General features: G+C 35.8%; 1 protein-coding gene across 2 annotated transcripts in view; it reads right to left on the reverse strand.

Moving 5' to 3' along the window:
• LOC306858769 (exocyst complex component 4-like) overlaps positions 1-18,924 on the reverse strand; it is a 130,085-nt gene that overhangs the window by 60,346 nt on the left and 50,815 nt on the right. For both annotated transcript variants that reach the window (XM_079399483.1, XM_079399484.1), the window contains exon 10: positions 8,294-8,390. In XM_079399483.1, the coding sequence (XP_079255609.1) occupies positions 8,294-8,390 (97 nt within the window). The remainder of the gene's footprint in view (positions 1-8,293; positions 8,391-18,924) is intronic.

Below are 18,924 nucleotides of genomic sequence, written 5' to 3' on the forward strand. Positions count from 1 at the left end.
GCGAAAACAAAAAATTACAGAACGGTCCAGGAAATTGGTCACAGCCATCAATAACTCTAAAAGTTTTGACACTTCTCAAATAGCCTCCTCTGTGATCTGCAGAATTGATTTTTCCCATCCCTTTGAAGAAATTGATACCTTGTGTAAAAGTGAGCAAGAGAGAGATCAAAAAGTGGGGATGGGGGAAAAAAGATGTCAAACTAAAATAAAAGTGCTACAACAGGGGAAAAATATAGAGTTTTACAATTACCTACAATTGTATCTAAGTGTAAAACTGATGGAAACTGTTAAACTGAAAGCAAAAACAGAGAGAAATACTGGGCAGAGGAAGAAAAGACAGAACAGACTAAATTTTGACAAGTTATATAGTTTTTTAATATATTAATTAATAATAATAATAATAATTTAAAGGAATAGTTCAACCAAAAATAAAAACTTCACCCTCATGTCTTTCCAACCCTGTATAAGTTTCTTTCTTATGCTGAACACAAAAAAATATTTTGAATAATTTTGAAGAACCAAACAGTTGTTGGTCTCCATTGACTTCCATAGTCGGCAAAAAATACTATGGAAATTAATAGGGGCCATCAACTGTTTAATAACTAGCATTATTCAAAATATCTTAATATGCATATATCAAAATATGTATGTTTAACATAAGAAAGAAACTTATACTGGTTTGGAACGACACAAGGGTGAGTAAATAATGACAATTTTCATTTTTGGGTGAACTTTTCCTTTAATAATGATTAATAACAATAATAATGTTTGTGTTCGGTAAAAATTCTTTTTACACCTTTATCTAGCGAAGATCCATTTAATGTGACAGTAGTAGTAACAGTGGAGACTTTTACATAATTACAAAATATTTCTAATTAAAATAAATTGTTATTTTGAACTTTACATTCACCAGAGAATCCAAAAAAAAAACACAGTTTCACTAAAAAATTAACCATCATAATTGTTTTCAACATTAATAACAATAAGAAATGTTTCTTTGCACCAAATATGAAGGATCATGTGACACTGGAGTAATGACACCTAAAAATGTTGCCTTTCTATCAAATGATTAAATGACAATTTAAAATGTATTAAAATACAAATCAGTTACTTTAAATTGTAAAAATATTTCACAATATTATTTATGTTTTTACTGTATTTTGATTAAATAAAGCCTTGGTGATCATAAGAGACTTCTTTAAAAAACATTTAAACTTTTGAACAGTAGTGTAGGATTTAAATTTAAATGATAGATATATACTGTAAATTCATGAATATTCTCACACTATCAAAATAAAAATAAAAATGCAAATTCTTGTTTACGCACAAACACACATCAAGCTAGCAATCAATGTTTTTCTCAACTTCTCAAATGTCACTTTCAACTCAACTACCAATACCCGTCCCCGCTCCTTCCGCCCACCCCAGCCGAGGAGGCCGGCGGCCCTAACATCTGCTCTCTGGCCGGGATGTGATCTCACAGACTCCGGGCCCTGCCAGGCCTAATCACCTCTGAGCATGGATGCATACAAGAGGAGAGATTATGGCAAGCCGCAGAGTGCCCCCTTTTCAAAATGCCAACCTCAGTCAGGGCAGGAGGGTTTAAATACCACTCAAATGTCAGTGTGAGGCCCCACAAGTCAAACTAAATTACCTCCTACCTGCTCCATCTCCCCTCTCGCTGTAGTGAGCATGTCTCCAATTCACATGCGTAGCCAAACACACACATAAACATAAAAACCCACAAACCCGTCACTCAAAAACACACCAGCTAACAGACTAACATAAAACACTGCGAGTACTTCCAAACTGATTCAAGTAGTTGAAAGCAACGGAAATGTACACAAACACACACAGACACGTACACAAGCACTCTTGATGGAGCAACCGTATTGATCTATCAGGAGAGATTTGATACTTGGCAAAGTGTTTTCGCACTTTGCGCTGTACAGTGCAAGCGGAGCCCATATATTAACGTACAGTGAGCGGGTCTGGAGACATGTGAAGCTCCCCAACGGGATTATCGATCTCCTCGGACTGCTCCTGCCCAGCATCAATCAAAAAAGCATCATGTCCACACCTCTGAGATCTTCAACGTCAGCCTCTTCCACAGAGACTATTGATCACAAATTGCATGGTGAATTGATTGGCAGTAACATTAAGAGCCTGTATTGATTTCGGCGTAAGTTTAGGTTCCTCTCGGTCACTGATAAAACAAACTCCTGCTTTAGTCCGCACAGGTATAGTTCGATCGGTGCGTGGGGTTTAATAAAGGGGTCAAGGATTGACTGGTTAGCATGGTCCAGTCAGCCCCTGTAACTACAGCACTCTGATGACAAGAACTACCTTTTCCTTTAATGTACATTCAAAAGCAACTGTGCACTGACAAAATCAATCAAGCAACATATTATTGCTTATATATATTTCAGATACGATTTCACAATTATTTAATTTTATTTTACATATTTATCTTTCTGCTGACTTTGACACAGTGACACAGAAAATACAAAGTTATTTATGACTGTCAATAATAACAAATATGCACCAAAAAAGACTTATAAACGATATCGAAAAATATCCTTAATATATAATGAAAAATATATGCTAAACATAATATGCTTAATGTTAATAATATATTTTTTTAAGTATTTTAAAAAGTTTGGCCTTTTTAATACTGCTGAAGAAATCATGTGAAAAAATACTTTTTTATAATATATGTTTATACAAAAAAGTTTGTTGTGCAAAATATGCTTGTAGTTAAAAACATGTAGTTAAATAATATTACTCAGTAGTTAAATGTATAATTACACTGTAGTACAACTTAAAGTGTAACCTATTTTTACACATTATATAAAAGTTTATTCTTATAACAGTGTGTTTTAGCATCACTCAAACTTTTCACTAATATTTTGAATCAGTTTTTATTTTCATATTTCATTTTAATAAAAATTTTAGTAACTTTATTGAGTAGTACATGCTAAATTAAAATGAGAAAAGTAATTCTGACAACATGTTTTTTTCAAGTAACAATTGTTTATGGGTTTAATTTTAGTTTCAGAGTGCAAGATACGCATAATAATATATGTTTACACTTTTCAAAAAGCATAAATAACTTCAAGTCAAGTCTGTTTTCCTATTTTAGTCCTCAATATTTACATATATACAATATTATATACAATATTACAATATTACATATTGTAAACTAAAATGTTAAATGCCATCAAACAAACATGTCATTTTAGTTAGAGTAAACCTAATGAAATATAATTTTGCTGAAATTAAATAATGAAATAACTTTGACTAAAATAAATTAAAAGCTTAAAGATGATTCTGACAATAAGCGATTAATCACATGCGATATACAGACACAAAAAATGCATCCCAAAAGCAAAGACAACTACAAGGAAATCTTTCTCCAGAAATTACAGTCCCCATAGGTTTAAATGTGTATCAGTGCAGCAAAGCATTAAGGCCCCTGAACACAGCCAAGGACGGGCGGCCACACATCAGGCTCCTCGCACAGGACTATGACTGATAGCAGCCATTATGTGGCGGCAGGCAAAAGGTGGAGAGCAGTCACTCGTTTATTCATGCATTCATTTGTTCGGTCCGTCACCCCAGCAGGGACCAGATGAACTGTCCATACTGTCGGAGCGATGATCCGCCTGCCATTCATCTCAGACAGACAGCTGTCTGACACGCCCTCTGCCCATCCCCTGCTGCTGTCGCACTGCTCACATCAACACTGAGAGCAGCTCATTTAGATTAATGAACACGGCCAGAATACATCAGTGTGCAGCAGGTGCCTCCTCTTCATAGTGGGCGTACTGTAAAATATCTGCAGTGTTCGCAATCCAGCCAGAATCACAGCAGGCCAAAACATGTATTTTCCCCAAATGACTGCTAGCAACATGGTTGATGCTTCTACATCCTGAAATGCAAGTTTGTAATGGACTAAATGGGGATGTTATGCACTTGTTGCCAGAAAAGTTTGGTAGACTCAACATAAGTTCATCGCTATTGAAGTGAATGATACATAAAATAATGAGGACAGACCTGATAGGCAGTCAGGATGAGAAGACAACCAGCAGAGATTTGGTACCATTATGACAAAACTGACAAATTAGACACTTTCGTGCTCAAATTAACGATGAAGATCAAAGCTAAAGCCAAGTTTGCAAATATTTTTTCCTCAAGAATATGAGTGCAAAACTCACTGCCCCAATTCTATGCAGCTGCTAGTTGACTGCATACTAGAAAGTCACAAAAGCCCATCAAGAATAACTAGACATGGTTCCGATATCTTTAATGAAAGTCATTTTTTAAATCATCAACAAGGTGAAAATCATATTCACACACCTCTCCTAAAAAAGTCACACGATTTAAGACATCATTCTTGTTCAAGTTACATTCTTAAGCTTAATATTAGGGTTAAATACTAGGGTTAAAGGTAAATGCTACTATACTATAATACACTGTAAAACTTTACTGTAAATTTACAGGAATTTTCTAACAGTATTATACTGTATTTTTATAAAACAGTAGCATTCTGTATATTTTACAGAATGTCTGTAAATATACAGAAGTTTTCTGTTTTCAGCCCGCTAAATTTGTAATACAGTACCATACTGTAAACGCATTGCATTGTGGGATATATTTATTTCGCGCTCAATTCAAATGTGATGTGATCTCCAAAGAAGAAGAAATGTGAACAGTGTATTACAGGCAAACTAGATTTGTCAGCGGGAATTAATTGAACAAAATAATTATTCGCGTTATTAAGATAAGCCAGTGGTTTGTGAATCTGTGCGTAGATAAGCTTTGTGAGCTTCGTTTCGCGTTTCAAGCGTTAGTGCCTGTGATGCAGCAAACAATGGACGACGCTGCCTGAGCAGACGCAGAGATCATTTGTCATCTGAATCATCTAACCTGTGCCTGAGATGATGCTAATCGACTGGAGCATGAGAAGATGGATTAATGTTCGACTAAGTATCGATACGGTAAGCTTGTCTTTTTTTCATTCACATTTCTACATTGTTTCCACGCATGGTTTGATTTTGGGAACGTTAAACTTAACTTAAATCCCGAGTTAGCAATTCACTTGGGTAAATTGGTTTTATATTCGCACATTCACAACATTCACATATTTCCGCGTTCAATAACTTTCTAATTATTTGTGCAATAAAGTTATTTTTGCGGACTAAGCCAGAGCGCGCACACACACGTCACACACCGGATGCGTGCGCGCACTCAGACCACTTGGACATGGTTGTGTACAAGAGGTAAAAAACTGTATAAATACTGTTCATTTTCTCACACAAACCGCTCGTTTCGTGTCTTAGGCCATCAATGTGTAGTTACGATGGGGAATTGTTTAATTTGGATTTCTCTGTGCATGTTCTTTTTCCCTCTTATAGAGACAGTGACCTATACCTGCCATTATATGACTGACAAGCTAGAACGATTTGACCTAAACATATCAAAATTGGATCTACTGAAGAAAAAAAGACACCTACATCTTGCATGCCCTTGGGGTAAGCTGATAGATACCACATTTTAATTTCAAAGTGAACTATCCCTTTTAAGATGTTTATGCACACCTTCCTTTAATCCAACAATCAAAAACAACTTAAATAGCAAATAAGACACACATTCACATGACCTGCTTCTGATTATTATTTTTTTATTATTATTATTTTTCAGGCTGAACAATCTGATGAAGATCCGGTGCTAATGTAAGTGCTTCCCATTTGTAGTCCATGTTAAAAAATGTCAGTTCTATGATCGTGCTTTTTAATGTGTTATAATTTTGCCAGCACATGAAAATCCATAGTCATGTTCCTAATGCTCATTTCAAAAGTAGTATTCCTGATTGCTTCCATGTCTTCCATGGTCCTACAGCTGCTCCCACACTTGCAGAAATTAGATGGTCTTACCCTTCAAGCAGATGTAAGTAGAGATTACTTAAAGCATGTTGCAAATAAATGTGATTTGTTATGTCTTGGTTCTGTTAGTGATGGTTGTGCTGTTTTACGTATTGCATTTCAATTGAATTTTGCTACCCATATGCTTCCATGCACCCTGGTGTTGTTCTAATGCCCTATGACCTTCTTTGTTTTTTGGACCACTAAAGGAGAATAATACAAATTTAAAAAAAAAAGCCTGCTCACGCTTGTCCATATAATGGCAGCGATAGTGACCAGCATCAAGATACAATAGTATCACAGAATGTTCACATGCAACATGTCATGTATTCCAAGTGTTCCGAGGGAACGCAATATTGTTTAATGAAAATCCTGACACTGACATTGGTCTTTTGTGCTCGACTGTGCATTCATGAGATACTATTATTATGCAGTTCACAGCTATAGTTGTGAACCCTGTAAATGGGATTTCCCTGCACATATTTCAGATTTAGTTTAATAGTTATGTTGAGTTGAACTATGTATAGACAACTAAACAGAACTGCAATGGAACCCACAATAGTTTATTTGAAGTATTTTCTTTCTTTTTTTATTTTCAGGTCAATCTCTAAGCAACCAGCGGTAAATGTTGAGCAGCCCAACTTTGTCTCTGGCCTTGCAGTGCTGTTTGTATTATTGTATGATTTCAACCTCCAGTATCAGGAAGAGGTGGCATGCACCCTTGCGACTGAGGTTAGCATATTTGCCATTGATATATATATGATAGAGTGAATTGTCACTAACTTGTTTTGACAGTATTTGTAAAGTACTTAAGTATATTTTAAAAAATATTTTATACAGTTGATTAAAGAGCTGAATGACATATTGCATATTTAACATTATCATGTAGTCATGTAATCACATCGTAAGTGTTGCAATTCTCTGTGCTGTCTCACAGAACTCACTTCTGTGAGATGCTGTGTGTGTGTGTGTATATATATATATATATATATATATTAGATATATATATATATATATATATATATATATTAGATATATATATTAGACATATACATAATGTTCACTTTTTTTCTTTTCTGTCTTTTAGATGCTTTCTCAACATCAACCCTGAATGTGCATCAAAAACCAAGAAAGGAAAAGTGACTTACAAGAAGACTGGACATGTTGTGTAAAAAAAGAACAGTACTGTAAACCCACAGGTTTCCTCTCTTCTGAAAGACTTTTAAAAAATATATTTCTGAAAAACCTTTCCATTCTTTAAAAGTAAATAAGATTACTGTATTTTGAATTACTTGCTAATTGTTAATTGCATTTTACATGTTTTATATTTAAAAGAAAAAGGAAAAAAAAAAACTACAGCTGGCATTTCAGCCAGTAAATTCATATAAGGCAATTGCCTGGTCTTTTCTTCAAAATAAAAATGTTTTAAAACTCAGAAAATATTATTTTCTCTATTTTTTTGTGAATACTGTTATGAAAAAGTATATTTTTAATTTTGTAAATCCAAGAGTACTGAAATAAAAGCAGGATTTACAATATTCCCTGTAAAGAGCACAGTGTAATACTGTAAAAAAAAGTTATATAACAGTATAATACTGTATTTCGTAAATACAGTACAGAACTGTAAATGTTGTGTACAGTAGTAGTACTGTAAAAATACAGTATGTGGCTGGCAACCCAGCTGCCAGTATTTTACTGTAAATTTACAACGAAAAGTTTTACAGTGTAGTGTTGCCTGATTTGCCATGGGTTAAAATGTGTAGAATAATATAATTTGACATAAAATCTGCCTTCTATTCATATGTGGTATAACAATGCAAGCTGTACATCCACAGCATGCATTAACACCAACACTTCTTTTAAAAGAGAGTCTGAGAAGGGTGTTAAATCCAAGACAAAATAACATCAAGCCATCTGAAAGTGACCATGTCTTGGAAAAAAATAAAAATAAAAAACTGAAAATCAATCAATCAGAGCAATAGGAGTATCGGGAAGTCCAGTCACGTTGTGGGCAGGACAACCATGCTTGGGATATGTCTCTGTATTAGAGCGCTAATATGACAGGGCATTAGGGGGCTGGACCGATGATCCAATAGATTAGGAGATTGAAAGGAAAATTGAATGCGGAGCGGTTCTAAACGGAACACTCCAATTGATACCGTCAGAACAAATCAAAATCAATGGCAGGGGCTCAGTAACGACGCGGTAATGGCTGCCGGCCATGAAAAATATAAAAGGAATAGGAAAAAAATTATCATATGCTATGCACCGAGGAGACAGATGAAGCAGGGGAGAGTTTAAACAGCTTGCTGAAATGCAGCTTTATAAAGTATGTTCAGTTGACATGTACATTTGTGAAAAGGACCTACCTAAGCAATGGCTGAAAGATGACCGTAATGTTTCTGGCTCCTGGTTTACAGAGGAACTTAGTCTCTCCTCCCTCAATCAGGTTATCATCAGCTCCACCTGGATAGAAAGGCACAGGAAGAAACAATTAAACAGATTTTCTTCAAGAATATGTTTTTAAAAACAAACTCAACCGATATGGACCCTTCAGGCCCCGATATACGTAAAAGTTCGTTTTCATTCTTCGTTTGGGGGCAAAAAGAAGCTTGAAAAGGCTAAACGACGGTTTACTGTATTCAAACATTCCAACAGCATCATCTCAATAACACAAACATGTTACTTTATTTTATGATTGTTCATTTATTTTATTAAACTGAATAAATTATTGCACCTTTTTATATTTTATGTAGTGTCATGGAGGTTAATTATTGTATGTTCTTCTGGCATTTCATTTATTGCATACCTTTTAAATTCGCTTACAAACAAAAAATGACATCAGCAGCAGCAGTATGGTGTAACATTTATTTGAAACTCATGTATTTGCTACTAACTCCACTCTTTCCTTTCATTCTTCTCATGGCATTGGAAAACTTGCATCGGATGTTTCTCCACATCGCTTTGCATAACTCGTGCTTCATTCCAATTTATTTTTAGGATTGAAATGCCTTCTCCAAATCTTTAAAGTCGCTCCATGAGGGAAGGTGTGGATATATTTGTACCAGCTCAGCTATTCGACAGTGTATTCATATTGCTAGTAACTTGTTGTTGTTGCTGTTCTAGACGTTGTTCTCCTGTCTGACCTCCGTGGAATGATATACGAACCGGGAGAAAAAAACAAAAAACTCACATCAAAAAAGGTGGAGTTCCCAAACCCACCAACCGATTGTGTAATCGCCACGGACCAATGGAAGCTCAAAGGTGTTTAGGAGCCAAAACGAACTCCCCCCAGAAAGTTTGCTTTGAGCAACTGTTGATCAACGGTCTAAACAAACTTTGTTTTGGACTGATTTTGTTTGAAATTACGTCATATCAGTTTGTTCTTCGATTTCGTTTGAAGTATATTGGGGCCTTTCACATGGGATGCGCTTTTGCATTCCACTGCACAACGCAAGAGAACAGAATGCAGGTGTTTTGAGAAACATCTTCAGAAATTAAACTTAATTAAAGTTGAAAAAGCACTTATGGCTCAAAACACTGAAAGAGAAAGAGAAACGTGTCACAATAGTCAAAGGAGTCTGTACAGCATATGAAAAAAGTACAACAGCACAGACAAATTCAACAAATGTTTCACATATGAAAAGGCAAACATGGCAGCAGCACACTTATGGATTCCATGGAGTTATTGTTTCCACGAAAGATGATAACATACAGTTTAGCAGTCATTACACAAAAATATTACCAGAAAGCAAAGCAAATTTTTTTTTTTTTTAAAAGCACACAAAACAAAAAGCCACAAAGCAAAACAAAGCACAAAAAAAACTAAACAAAAAATCAAAGCACAAAACAAAAAGAAGCCAAAAAGCAAAAGAAAAGCACAAAACAAAACAAAAAGCAAAGCACAAAACAAAAGCAAAAACAAAAGCAAAGCAAAGCAAAAAACTAATCAAAAGCATTGCAAATAATAAACTATTGTGGTTAACCATCAAAAAAAAAAATTGTCAAATCATTGCAATTTACCACAAGCCAGATAGAGAGATACAAGACTCCCCCTCCTCTCTCTCCCATTTGCCCCTGTGTCTGTGCGTAGTCCTGCGCTAACAGGGTTAATAAGAAAATCATGGCTATGTAACTCTCTCATGATGAGGCAGGGCCCAAAAAAATGAAGTGAGCTCCAATCCTTATTAGCTCCACTCATCCACAAGTAATCAATATAATTGACAGCAAGAGAATCAAGTCTGCCATCAATAAGAACATTCCCGGGTGGACAGAAGGTGTGTGCTTGGCCTCATGGGTCGGTGAATAGAAGTGCCACGGCGGCGGCCCACTGGCATCCCTCTCACACTGTGACAATGTTATTCATTAAAATTTCACAGCCCTTTGAGATTGCCACTGGAGAGACTGCTGTAACTACGTAGCACTAAGCCTGGGCACTGCTATCATGACAAACACCATGCAGGAAACACACACATCTGAGACACTCGTTCACAACACACACGCACGCACACGCACACACACACACACACACACACGCACGCACGCACGCACGCACGCACGCACGCACGCACGCACGCACGCACGCACGCACACGCACGCACGCACACGCACACGCACACGCACACGCACACGCACACACACACACACACACACACACACACACACACACACGTAAAAGACACAGTCCTCAGTGTAGAATCACTTTAATTGCTTTTATCAGTCAGTTGTTACATGAGATTTCTTGCCCAGGGGATGGGAAATGAGTCCAGGCACAGGAACACAAATATTAATGCCAGACACACATAAAGCACGTGTGTGATGGATTTGGACTGCCCTGGAATTACAAGTGAAGCAAAAGAGTGTGCTTGTATGATTTGTCTACAACGTTGTGATCTCAGACCCACTGGGTTTAATCGCAAGGCTGGAATCAGAGTCATCCTGTGTTCATTGTTTTAGGAGACAGGACGTGCTTCAAATGAGAAATGAGTTCACCTTTCACTGCACTAAAAACCCTGCAGTGCACCTGTCCAGCATTCAAACGCACCTCCCGCTGCTGTTCTTGTCATTTCCACCTTCCTGAGATTCTTCATGGAGCACATCCTGATGAAACGCTCCATTTCTCTTATTTCATTTCCACCCCTTTTTCTCATTAAAAAGACAAGAGGATTCTTTATCCTCTCTAAAAGCTTTTTGGTTGGAGCTCTGGCTGTTTTTCAAAGTTGCTGCTCTGGAAAGGGAACTCATCTTTGTCTTCTTTAGCTTCCTGTTTCTCTTTTTCTCTCAATATATCCAATCTCTCTCCCGCTAATTCGATTAAGACTCAATTACATCAGCAAAACAAGAAAACACAGCTGCCACCGCATACGCTGACTCTGACCTAGACAAGCGACAGGAGGAGAGAAGTGTTACGAAAACAGCTGTATGATAAAAAGGCATAAATTCAACAATTTAAGGGAGAAAATAGGTAGAAATCAATTTAAAATAGTGAGAGTTTTTGTCAAAAATTGTGGAAATGAAATTATATGGTTTGAAATTATAAAAATGTTATGCAGCATATGCCATAGTTTTCCACCAGATGTCTTTGAAGTTTATAGCTGTCACAAGTTACTATATAGCTGTAAAATTTACAGCTATTATTTTAATTTAAAACATAAGAAATTGTTATTTGTTGCCACAATAACAACAACAATAATAATAATAATAGTTATTATTATTATTTCATTAATTCATTAAAAAATTAAGATAATATACTATTATATTTATAACAGTAATTAGTAGTAGTAGTAGCAGATTGTTATTATTAATTCATTACAACAAAAATTATTAATAAACAAATAGAAAATTAAGAAAATATTACATTACCTTAATGTTATATTAATTATAGTAATTAGTAGTAGCAGCAGTAGTAGTAGTAGATAATAATAATAATTTTATTGTTATTATTTACAAAAAAATGTAAAATATACTATTATATTAATAATAGTAATTAGTAGTAGTACATACTTATTATGTACTATTACATAATAACAATAATAATAATAACTAGTATTATTATTAATACATAGAAAAAATAAGAAACTAATAAGAAATGTATTAGTAGTAACAGCGGTAGAATATATTATAAATTATACTAATAATAAAATAAAATAATGTTTCATGAAAATATATAAAAATATTCAAAAAAATAAATAAAGGATTGCATCAACTGAAAGAAAATTGTCCTCTACTTAGTGTTTTTTTATATTTTTGAAGAAAATTTGAGTAAATATTGTGTAAAACAAGTGCTCATTTAATTTGTACAATTTGGTGTCTTTCATTTGCTATCATTAAATTGTATCATACACCACCTTGCCCTCCAGATATCAGTATGAGAGATTAAAAAAAAAAAAAACAGTTGACCACTAATTAAAAACACATAAATGAAAGCTGTGATAGCCTGCATGTCAAGGAGTTATGCATCCAGATTGTGCAGTTACATTTAATGGCAAAGACAGAGGAGAAAATGTCATCCGTTGCCAGCCTGGCTTGACTCAAATCATGTACATATTAATGAATGTCTATTAAAATGTTGTCAGCTCAACAGACTTTGACTGGAAAAGCAACCGGCCAGCATCTGCTATGTTAAATCTAAACAATCATTCACAACAGTTTAACAAGTTATTCCAACATTTTACCAGTCAAAATCCAAACAAATGTGAACAAATGGTGACAAGTTAGCTGGTCCAGTTTATTATTATGTGCCTCCACATCTGTTGGCGGTTTATTATTATGCTGAAGCGCGTTTCCTTTGATAATCTGTGTGCATAAGATTGTGTGAGTGTGTATGAGAGGTGTTATAGCCTGGTCTCCTGTGAATGCCGCTAATCTAGGATTGAAGGGAGGGTGCGTATGCGCCTTTACATCAAATTTACATTTCTATTCTTGGCAGATGCTCTCTAACCAAAGCGACTTACAAGAAAGAGCACGTATTGTGAAAGTCAGTCTTGATGAGTGAAAAGTGTGTGACTGCGCATGCACACCTTCCACTCATGTCAGCCCCCATGTAATCAAGCCAGCCAGTGACTTAGTGAAATTGCATTAGCTACACTTTTGTGAGTTTGATTAGAAATGGTTTGATCTGAGATGTACTACGTCCCTACCCAGACCTGCAGCCGAGGAACGTGTAGTGTCTTCTCTAACACCAGCCGTCCCAGTGGTTCTCAATCTGTGCATACGTGTGTGTGCATGTGTGCGTGTGAGAGAGAGAGAGAGATAGAGAGAGAGATAGAGAGATAGAGAGATAGAGAGAGAGAGAGAGAGAGAGAGAGAGAGAGAGAGAGAGAGAGAGAGAGAGAGAGGGGGAAATAAATGTATTTCAATGTGTGAGGTCATGCAATCAGGCTGAAAAGTCTGCTGTAGAGTGTTGTGTGACAGAAACATCAGCAACAGATTGGTGATCACTCATTTACAGTGAATGTCAATATTGGAGGCACACTGGTTGTGTAAACCAAACTGTCAACTCTAATCCAGCTACTATGTGTGTCTGCTGAGGACATCATCAACAAAATCAATCACGTTGCAGTATGACAGTATGTTTTTTAAATATGAATAAAATGAAAACTACAAGAATTTCAAATCACGTGAGCCAATATTTTATTCACAATAGAACATAGATAACATAACAAATATTTAAATTGAGAAATTTTACAATTTTATGCACAAAATGAGCTTATTTCAAATTTGATGCCTGCTACAGGTCTCAAAATAGTTGGGACGGCGGCATGTTTACCATGGTGTAGGATCTCCTATTATTTTCAAAACCGTTTGAAGACATCTGGGCATCGAGGTTATGAGTTTCTGGAGTTTTGGTGTTGGAATTTGGTCCCATTCTTGCCTGATATAGGTTTCCAGCTATTGAAGAGTTTGTGATCGCCTTTGACGTATTTTTCGTTTAATGATGCGCCAAACGTTCTCTATAGGTGAAAGATCTGGACTGCAGGCCAGACTCTTCTACTATGAAGCCATGCTGTTGTAATAGCTGCAGAATGTGGATTTGCATTGTCCTGCTGAAATACGGCCTTCCCTGAAATACACGTCGCCTGGAGGGGAGCATATGTTGCTCTAAAACCTTTATATACCTATCAGATTTCATACTGCCTTCCAAAACATGCAAGCTGCCCATAACGAATGCACTTATGCACCCCATACCATCAGAGATGCTGGCTTTTGAACTTAATGCTGATAACACGCTGGAAGGTCTCCCTCCTCTTTAGCCCGGAGGACACGACTATGTCGAATGTCATACAAGAATGTAAAATTTGGACTCGTCTGACCATAGAACACTTTTCCACTTTGAAACAGTCCATTTTATATGAGCCTTGGCCCACAGGACACGACGGCGCTTCTGGACCATGTTCACATATGACTTCATTTTTGCATGATAGAGCTTTAGTTAGCATCTGCAGATAGCACGGCGGATTGTGTTTACTGACAGTGGTTTCTGGAACTATTCCTGGGCCCATTTAGTAATGTCAGTGACAGAATCATGCCGATGAGTGATGCAGTCTCGTCTGAGGGCCCGAAGACCACAGGCATCCAACAAAGGTCTTCGGCCTTGTCCCTTACGCACAGAGATTTCTCCAGTTTCTCCAAATCTTTTGATGATGTTATTCACTGTAGATGATGAGATTTGCAAAGCCTTTGCAATTTGACGTTGAGGAACGTTGTTTTTAAAGTATTCCACAATCTTTTTACACACACTTTCACAGATTGGAGAGACTCTGCCGATCTTTACTTCTGAGAGACTCTGCCTCTCTAAGACATCCCTTTTATAGCTAATCATGTTACAGACCTGATGTCAATTAACTTAATTAGTTGCTAGATGTTCTTGTAGCTGAATCTTTTCAAAATGTCTTGCTTTTTCAGCCCTTTGTTGCCCCTGTGCGAACTTTTTGGGGACCTGTAGCAGGAATCAAATTTGAAATGAGCTCATTTAGTGGATAAAAGTGTAACATTTAAAACATTTTTATGTTCTCCATGTTCTATTGTGAATGAAATATTGGCTCATGTGATTTGAAAGTCATTTTATTCAAATTTAAAAAATGTCCCAACATTTCCGGAATTCGGGTTGTATATAAAGTGGCTCCAAAGTATTTGAACTCTTAAGTCAAACTAAGGCATGTATGAATGTCACTACATTAGATGCAAAATATCAAACAAAGTGGCACCTGCAGCTGAATTATGCTACAATTCAGTTCCTCAGATCTATCATAGATTTTATTAGCCAGTTTTGCAGCTGCTTACTGGTACCAAATTTATTTTTATCATTAATTTAGGTAGTCAGTGTTTTTCAAGTTGACACCAAATTTAATTTAAAACAGTGTATATATTCTTTTAAAATAAAACAATATAATAATAACAATATTTTTATAGTTGTTGAATACCATTTTTTATTTTATTAATTTTGAACAGCGCACCTATTGTTTTAAAATAATTTTGTGCATATTGTGTGTATAGTGTATCTATTGAATAAAATAATAATAATAATAATAACAATAGCAGTAGTTTGGATGGTGCATATATTGTTTTAATATATATATATATTTTTATTATTATTAAAATAGATTAACTGTTTGATTACTATTGGATTAATGTTTTAGAATTTATTATTATTATTATTATGGATGCACTGTTTGATTACTATTGGATTAATGTTGTTGGATTTGGAAAATTTGTCAAATTTAGTATGTTATTATTATAACACCACCACCACCACCACCAACAACATAAGTATTATTTTTATTATATTAAAAATATTAGGATAAATTGTTGTTGTTGTTATTATTCTTATTATTATTTAGATATTGTTGTTTAAAAATAAATAATAATTACTCATTAAATAATAATAATAATAACAACCCAACCCAACGCTTTTCTTGAGAAGTGCGCTTGTGCTATTTTCATTTAAAATAATAATAAAGGGCTTTGATCTTTAAGTAACGCACTGACACTTACACACTTAAGTTTGGCTTACGTGTCCAGATACTTTTTTATCAGACGAGGCCTTCCCACAACTTAAACACATACTTGAAAATACACATAAACACAAGGCACTGCCCGTCGTTCTCTTTTTGTACAGTGTTCTGGGTTGGTCTCCATGGGTTAGTTATCAGTTGAGCTGCCACAGACAGACAGACTACACAGCACAAACCCATACCAGCTGCCAGGTTTCTCCTAACAAAACAGAATGAAGATCGACAGGTGTGTGCGTGTGTGGCCAATCAGTGCTGTCAGGCAGAAACCTCCAACTTGAAAAAGAACAGGCCAATTTTCAATAATTCATGACTTCCCAGTTGGCCTGGTTATAATTCCTCTGCCATGTCTTCATGTCTGATTGGCTTCTGATGAGGCTCCTCTATTATTAAAACTCATTTGAGGGGACAAAATTCCAATATTTCCGACCAGGAGAGAGCCGAGACCACTAGCTCTGTGTGTTGACAATGCACCGAGATGACAATTAAACAAATTAATGAATGAATGCATGATTGTGAAAATAGAGTTGCATAAATTATTAATTGTGTCATGGTGGGCAATTCCCCTAGCTTCGGATAAGATGCTTTTATACATACATTTTTGATAAGCTCTGAATCTTTGCACCTAGAGAAAAACAAAGATTTTTGTCAGATCCATAGTGATTAGTCCACACACTCAAGACACATTAAGATGTGGCCCTCGTTCAGCACATGCAGGTTTGAATTCATTCTCAATTATACACAAGATACATATTCAGCTCGAAATATAGTTTATATTTAGTCCAGCCAGTCTGGAATACTTGTGCTTTATCTATACAAGTCTATAAATCCAATTTTTGTTCATGCTTACTGAAACAACTCTGGCACCAACCAATGTCTCACAAGGTCAAAAACGCAAGGTAGTGAAGGTAATAAAGTCAAGTTGTTGGTTAGTATGACCATGATCTCCTCCTCCCTAAAAATAATGGTATATCTGGCCTCCATCTAACAGCCCTGATTACTGAGCCATCACTACGGCTTCATTTGACTCCATTACAAAAGAGAAAAAGTCAACCCCTCCACTTCCAATCCGACACTCATGCCCATAATAGCTCATACCCCTCTTATTTCACCTGTCTGGCTCTCTTTCAATATACTCTTGTTTTTTTGTGTTTTTTTTACTCACAGTTTTTCTTTCTTTCTCATAAGTATCAATTCAACTGAAATAAAAAGGAATAAATGAAAAATATTAAAACTGAACAAGTAATAATTATGTACTAAAGAGGAAGACTAAGGTTAAATTGTGTTATAATTGTTGCAAGTTAAAAAAAATTCTGTCTCTATTTAAGATGTTCACACTGCACTTAACACTTGGCTAACATCTTTTAAAACTCTGGGTAAAGGCCGATGCGATGCTAGAACATAGCTGTGAATTGTTTAGCAAATGATGACTAATGATTGATTAAACAATACTTACTGTACTAATTATACTAATTAAAGAAACATTCATGCTTTGTATAGTTTCAGTATTTTGGGGAAGGATGCATTTATTTGATCACAAATACAGTAAAACATTATGATTGAGAAATTTTATTACAATTTAAAACTGATTTCTATTTTAACATATGCATTTTAAAATGTAATTTATTCCTGTGACGACAAAGCTGAATTTTCAGCATCATTACTTCAGTCTTAAGTGTCACATGCACAATCCTTGAAAAAAAACATTCTAATATGCTGATTTGCAGCTGAAGAAACATTTATTAACACTAACAGTTGTGATGCTCACTATTTTTGTGGAAACAAAATATACATTATTTTCAGGATTCTTTGACTTATAGAAAACTCAAAAGCTTTTTTATGTCTTTACTGTCACTCCTGATCAATTTAATGCATCATTGCTAAATTAATGTCTTACATTTTTTTTTTTAAATGCACACACCCTAAACGTGACATTTCTGCAAATAGACAGTCAATTATTAAAACGGTTTGTAAAATAAGATAATCAATTAACCTCATAAATATTTAAAACAAACAAAACAAAAAAAAAACAGGTGTACAGTGTGAAACCTCGAAACCTGAACTAGCAAGATAATTACTAAGCCAGGATAAAGCGTGAACAGTGTGAAACAAATAATAACTCAGAATTACATTAAACCTGGGTTTAGCCATTTCTGGTTGTGTTGTCTGTCCATTGCTCTCTCTCTCTGTCTCTCTTTCCCCCATAGGCCACCTCTGTTGAGTCTCATTGTAACTGGAGGACAGGAACATGACATTTGAGACGGGTCTCTGCTGCCCTCTCAAGCTTCACTGATTTAGAATCAGAGAGCCAGTGATTGTGATTGTGTTTAAAAGGCTGTTCCACTCATCCAGACATCATCATCATCATCATCATCATCATCATCATCACCACCCTTGTTCTCTGTCCTCTCCTTCACCTTTTTCCCTCTCCACCTCCCACCTTCTCACTCCCCCTCCCCCCACCACTTCTCCTTCAATCACGCAGTTCCCAAATGAAAGGTAAACAAGCCTGTGACAGCCACGGTGATGACGGGCGCGTTGATTAAAATTAGCACAGGTTGTGAAACACAGACACACACGCTCACTCAGACAAAGTCTGTAATTATGTGTCTACCCTCCGTCTGATAACAGCTACAACAATCTACCCTTAAGACAAACCAGAGAACTTCAGAAATGCAAATAAAAAGTTTTATCGGCGCTCTCTTTACCTTGTTATTCACCGTTCAACCTCAAATTTTTCAAACAACGCTTTTTTTCCCCGACCCAAATATTAAAAAGTACTATTTACTTATTTCTGGTCTCATAAAATCTAAGTTCAACTTCATGAAGGAGGAAGCAACAGCAAGAAAACGTCTCCCCGTCAATATCCACAGCACCACTGATATGTTATTACCCTCCAAGTCCATTTCAGCCAATCACGGGCCAATCTCATCTCACCACTGCAGTAATTCAATAATGTGTCCGTGATGAGATCCACCTCAGGACTCCAC

This window comes from Barbus barbus (genome assembly GCF_936440315.1).
Source record: "Barbus barbus genome assembly, chromosome: 39".
Classification (NCBI taxonomy): Eukaryota; Metazoa; Chordata; class Actinopteri; order Cypriniformes; family Cyprinidae; genus Barbus; species Barbus barbus.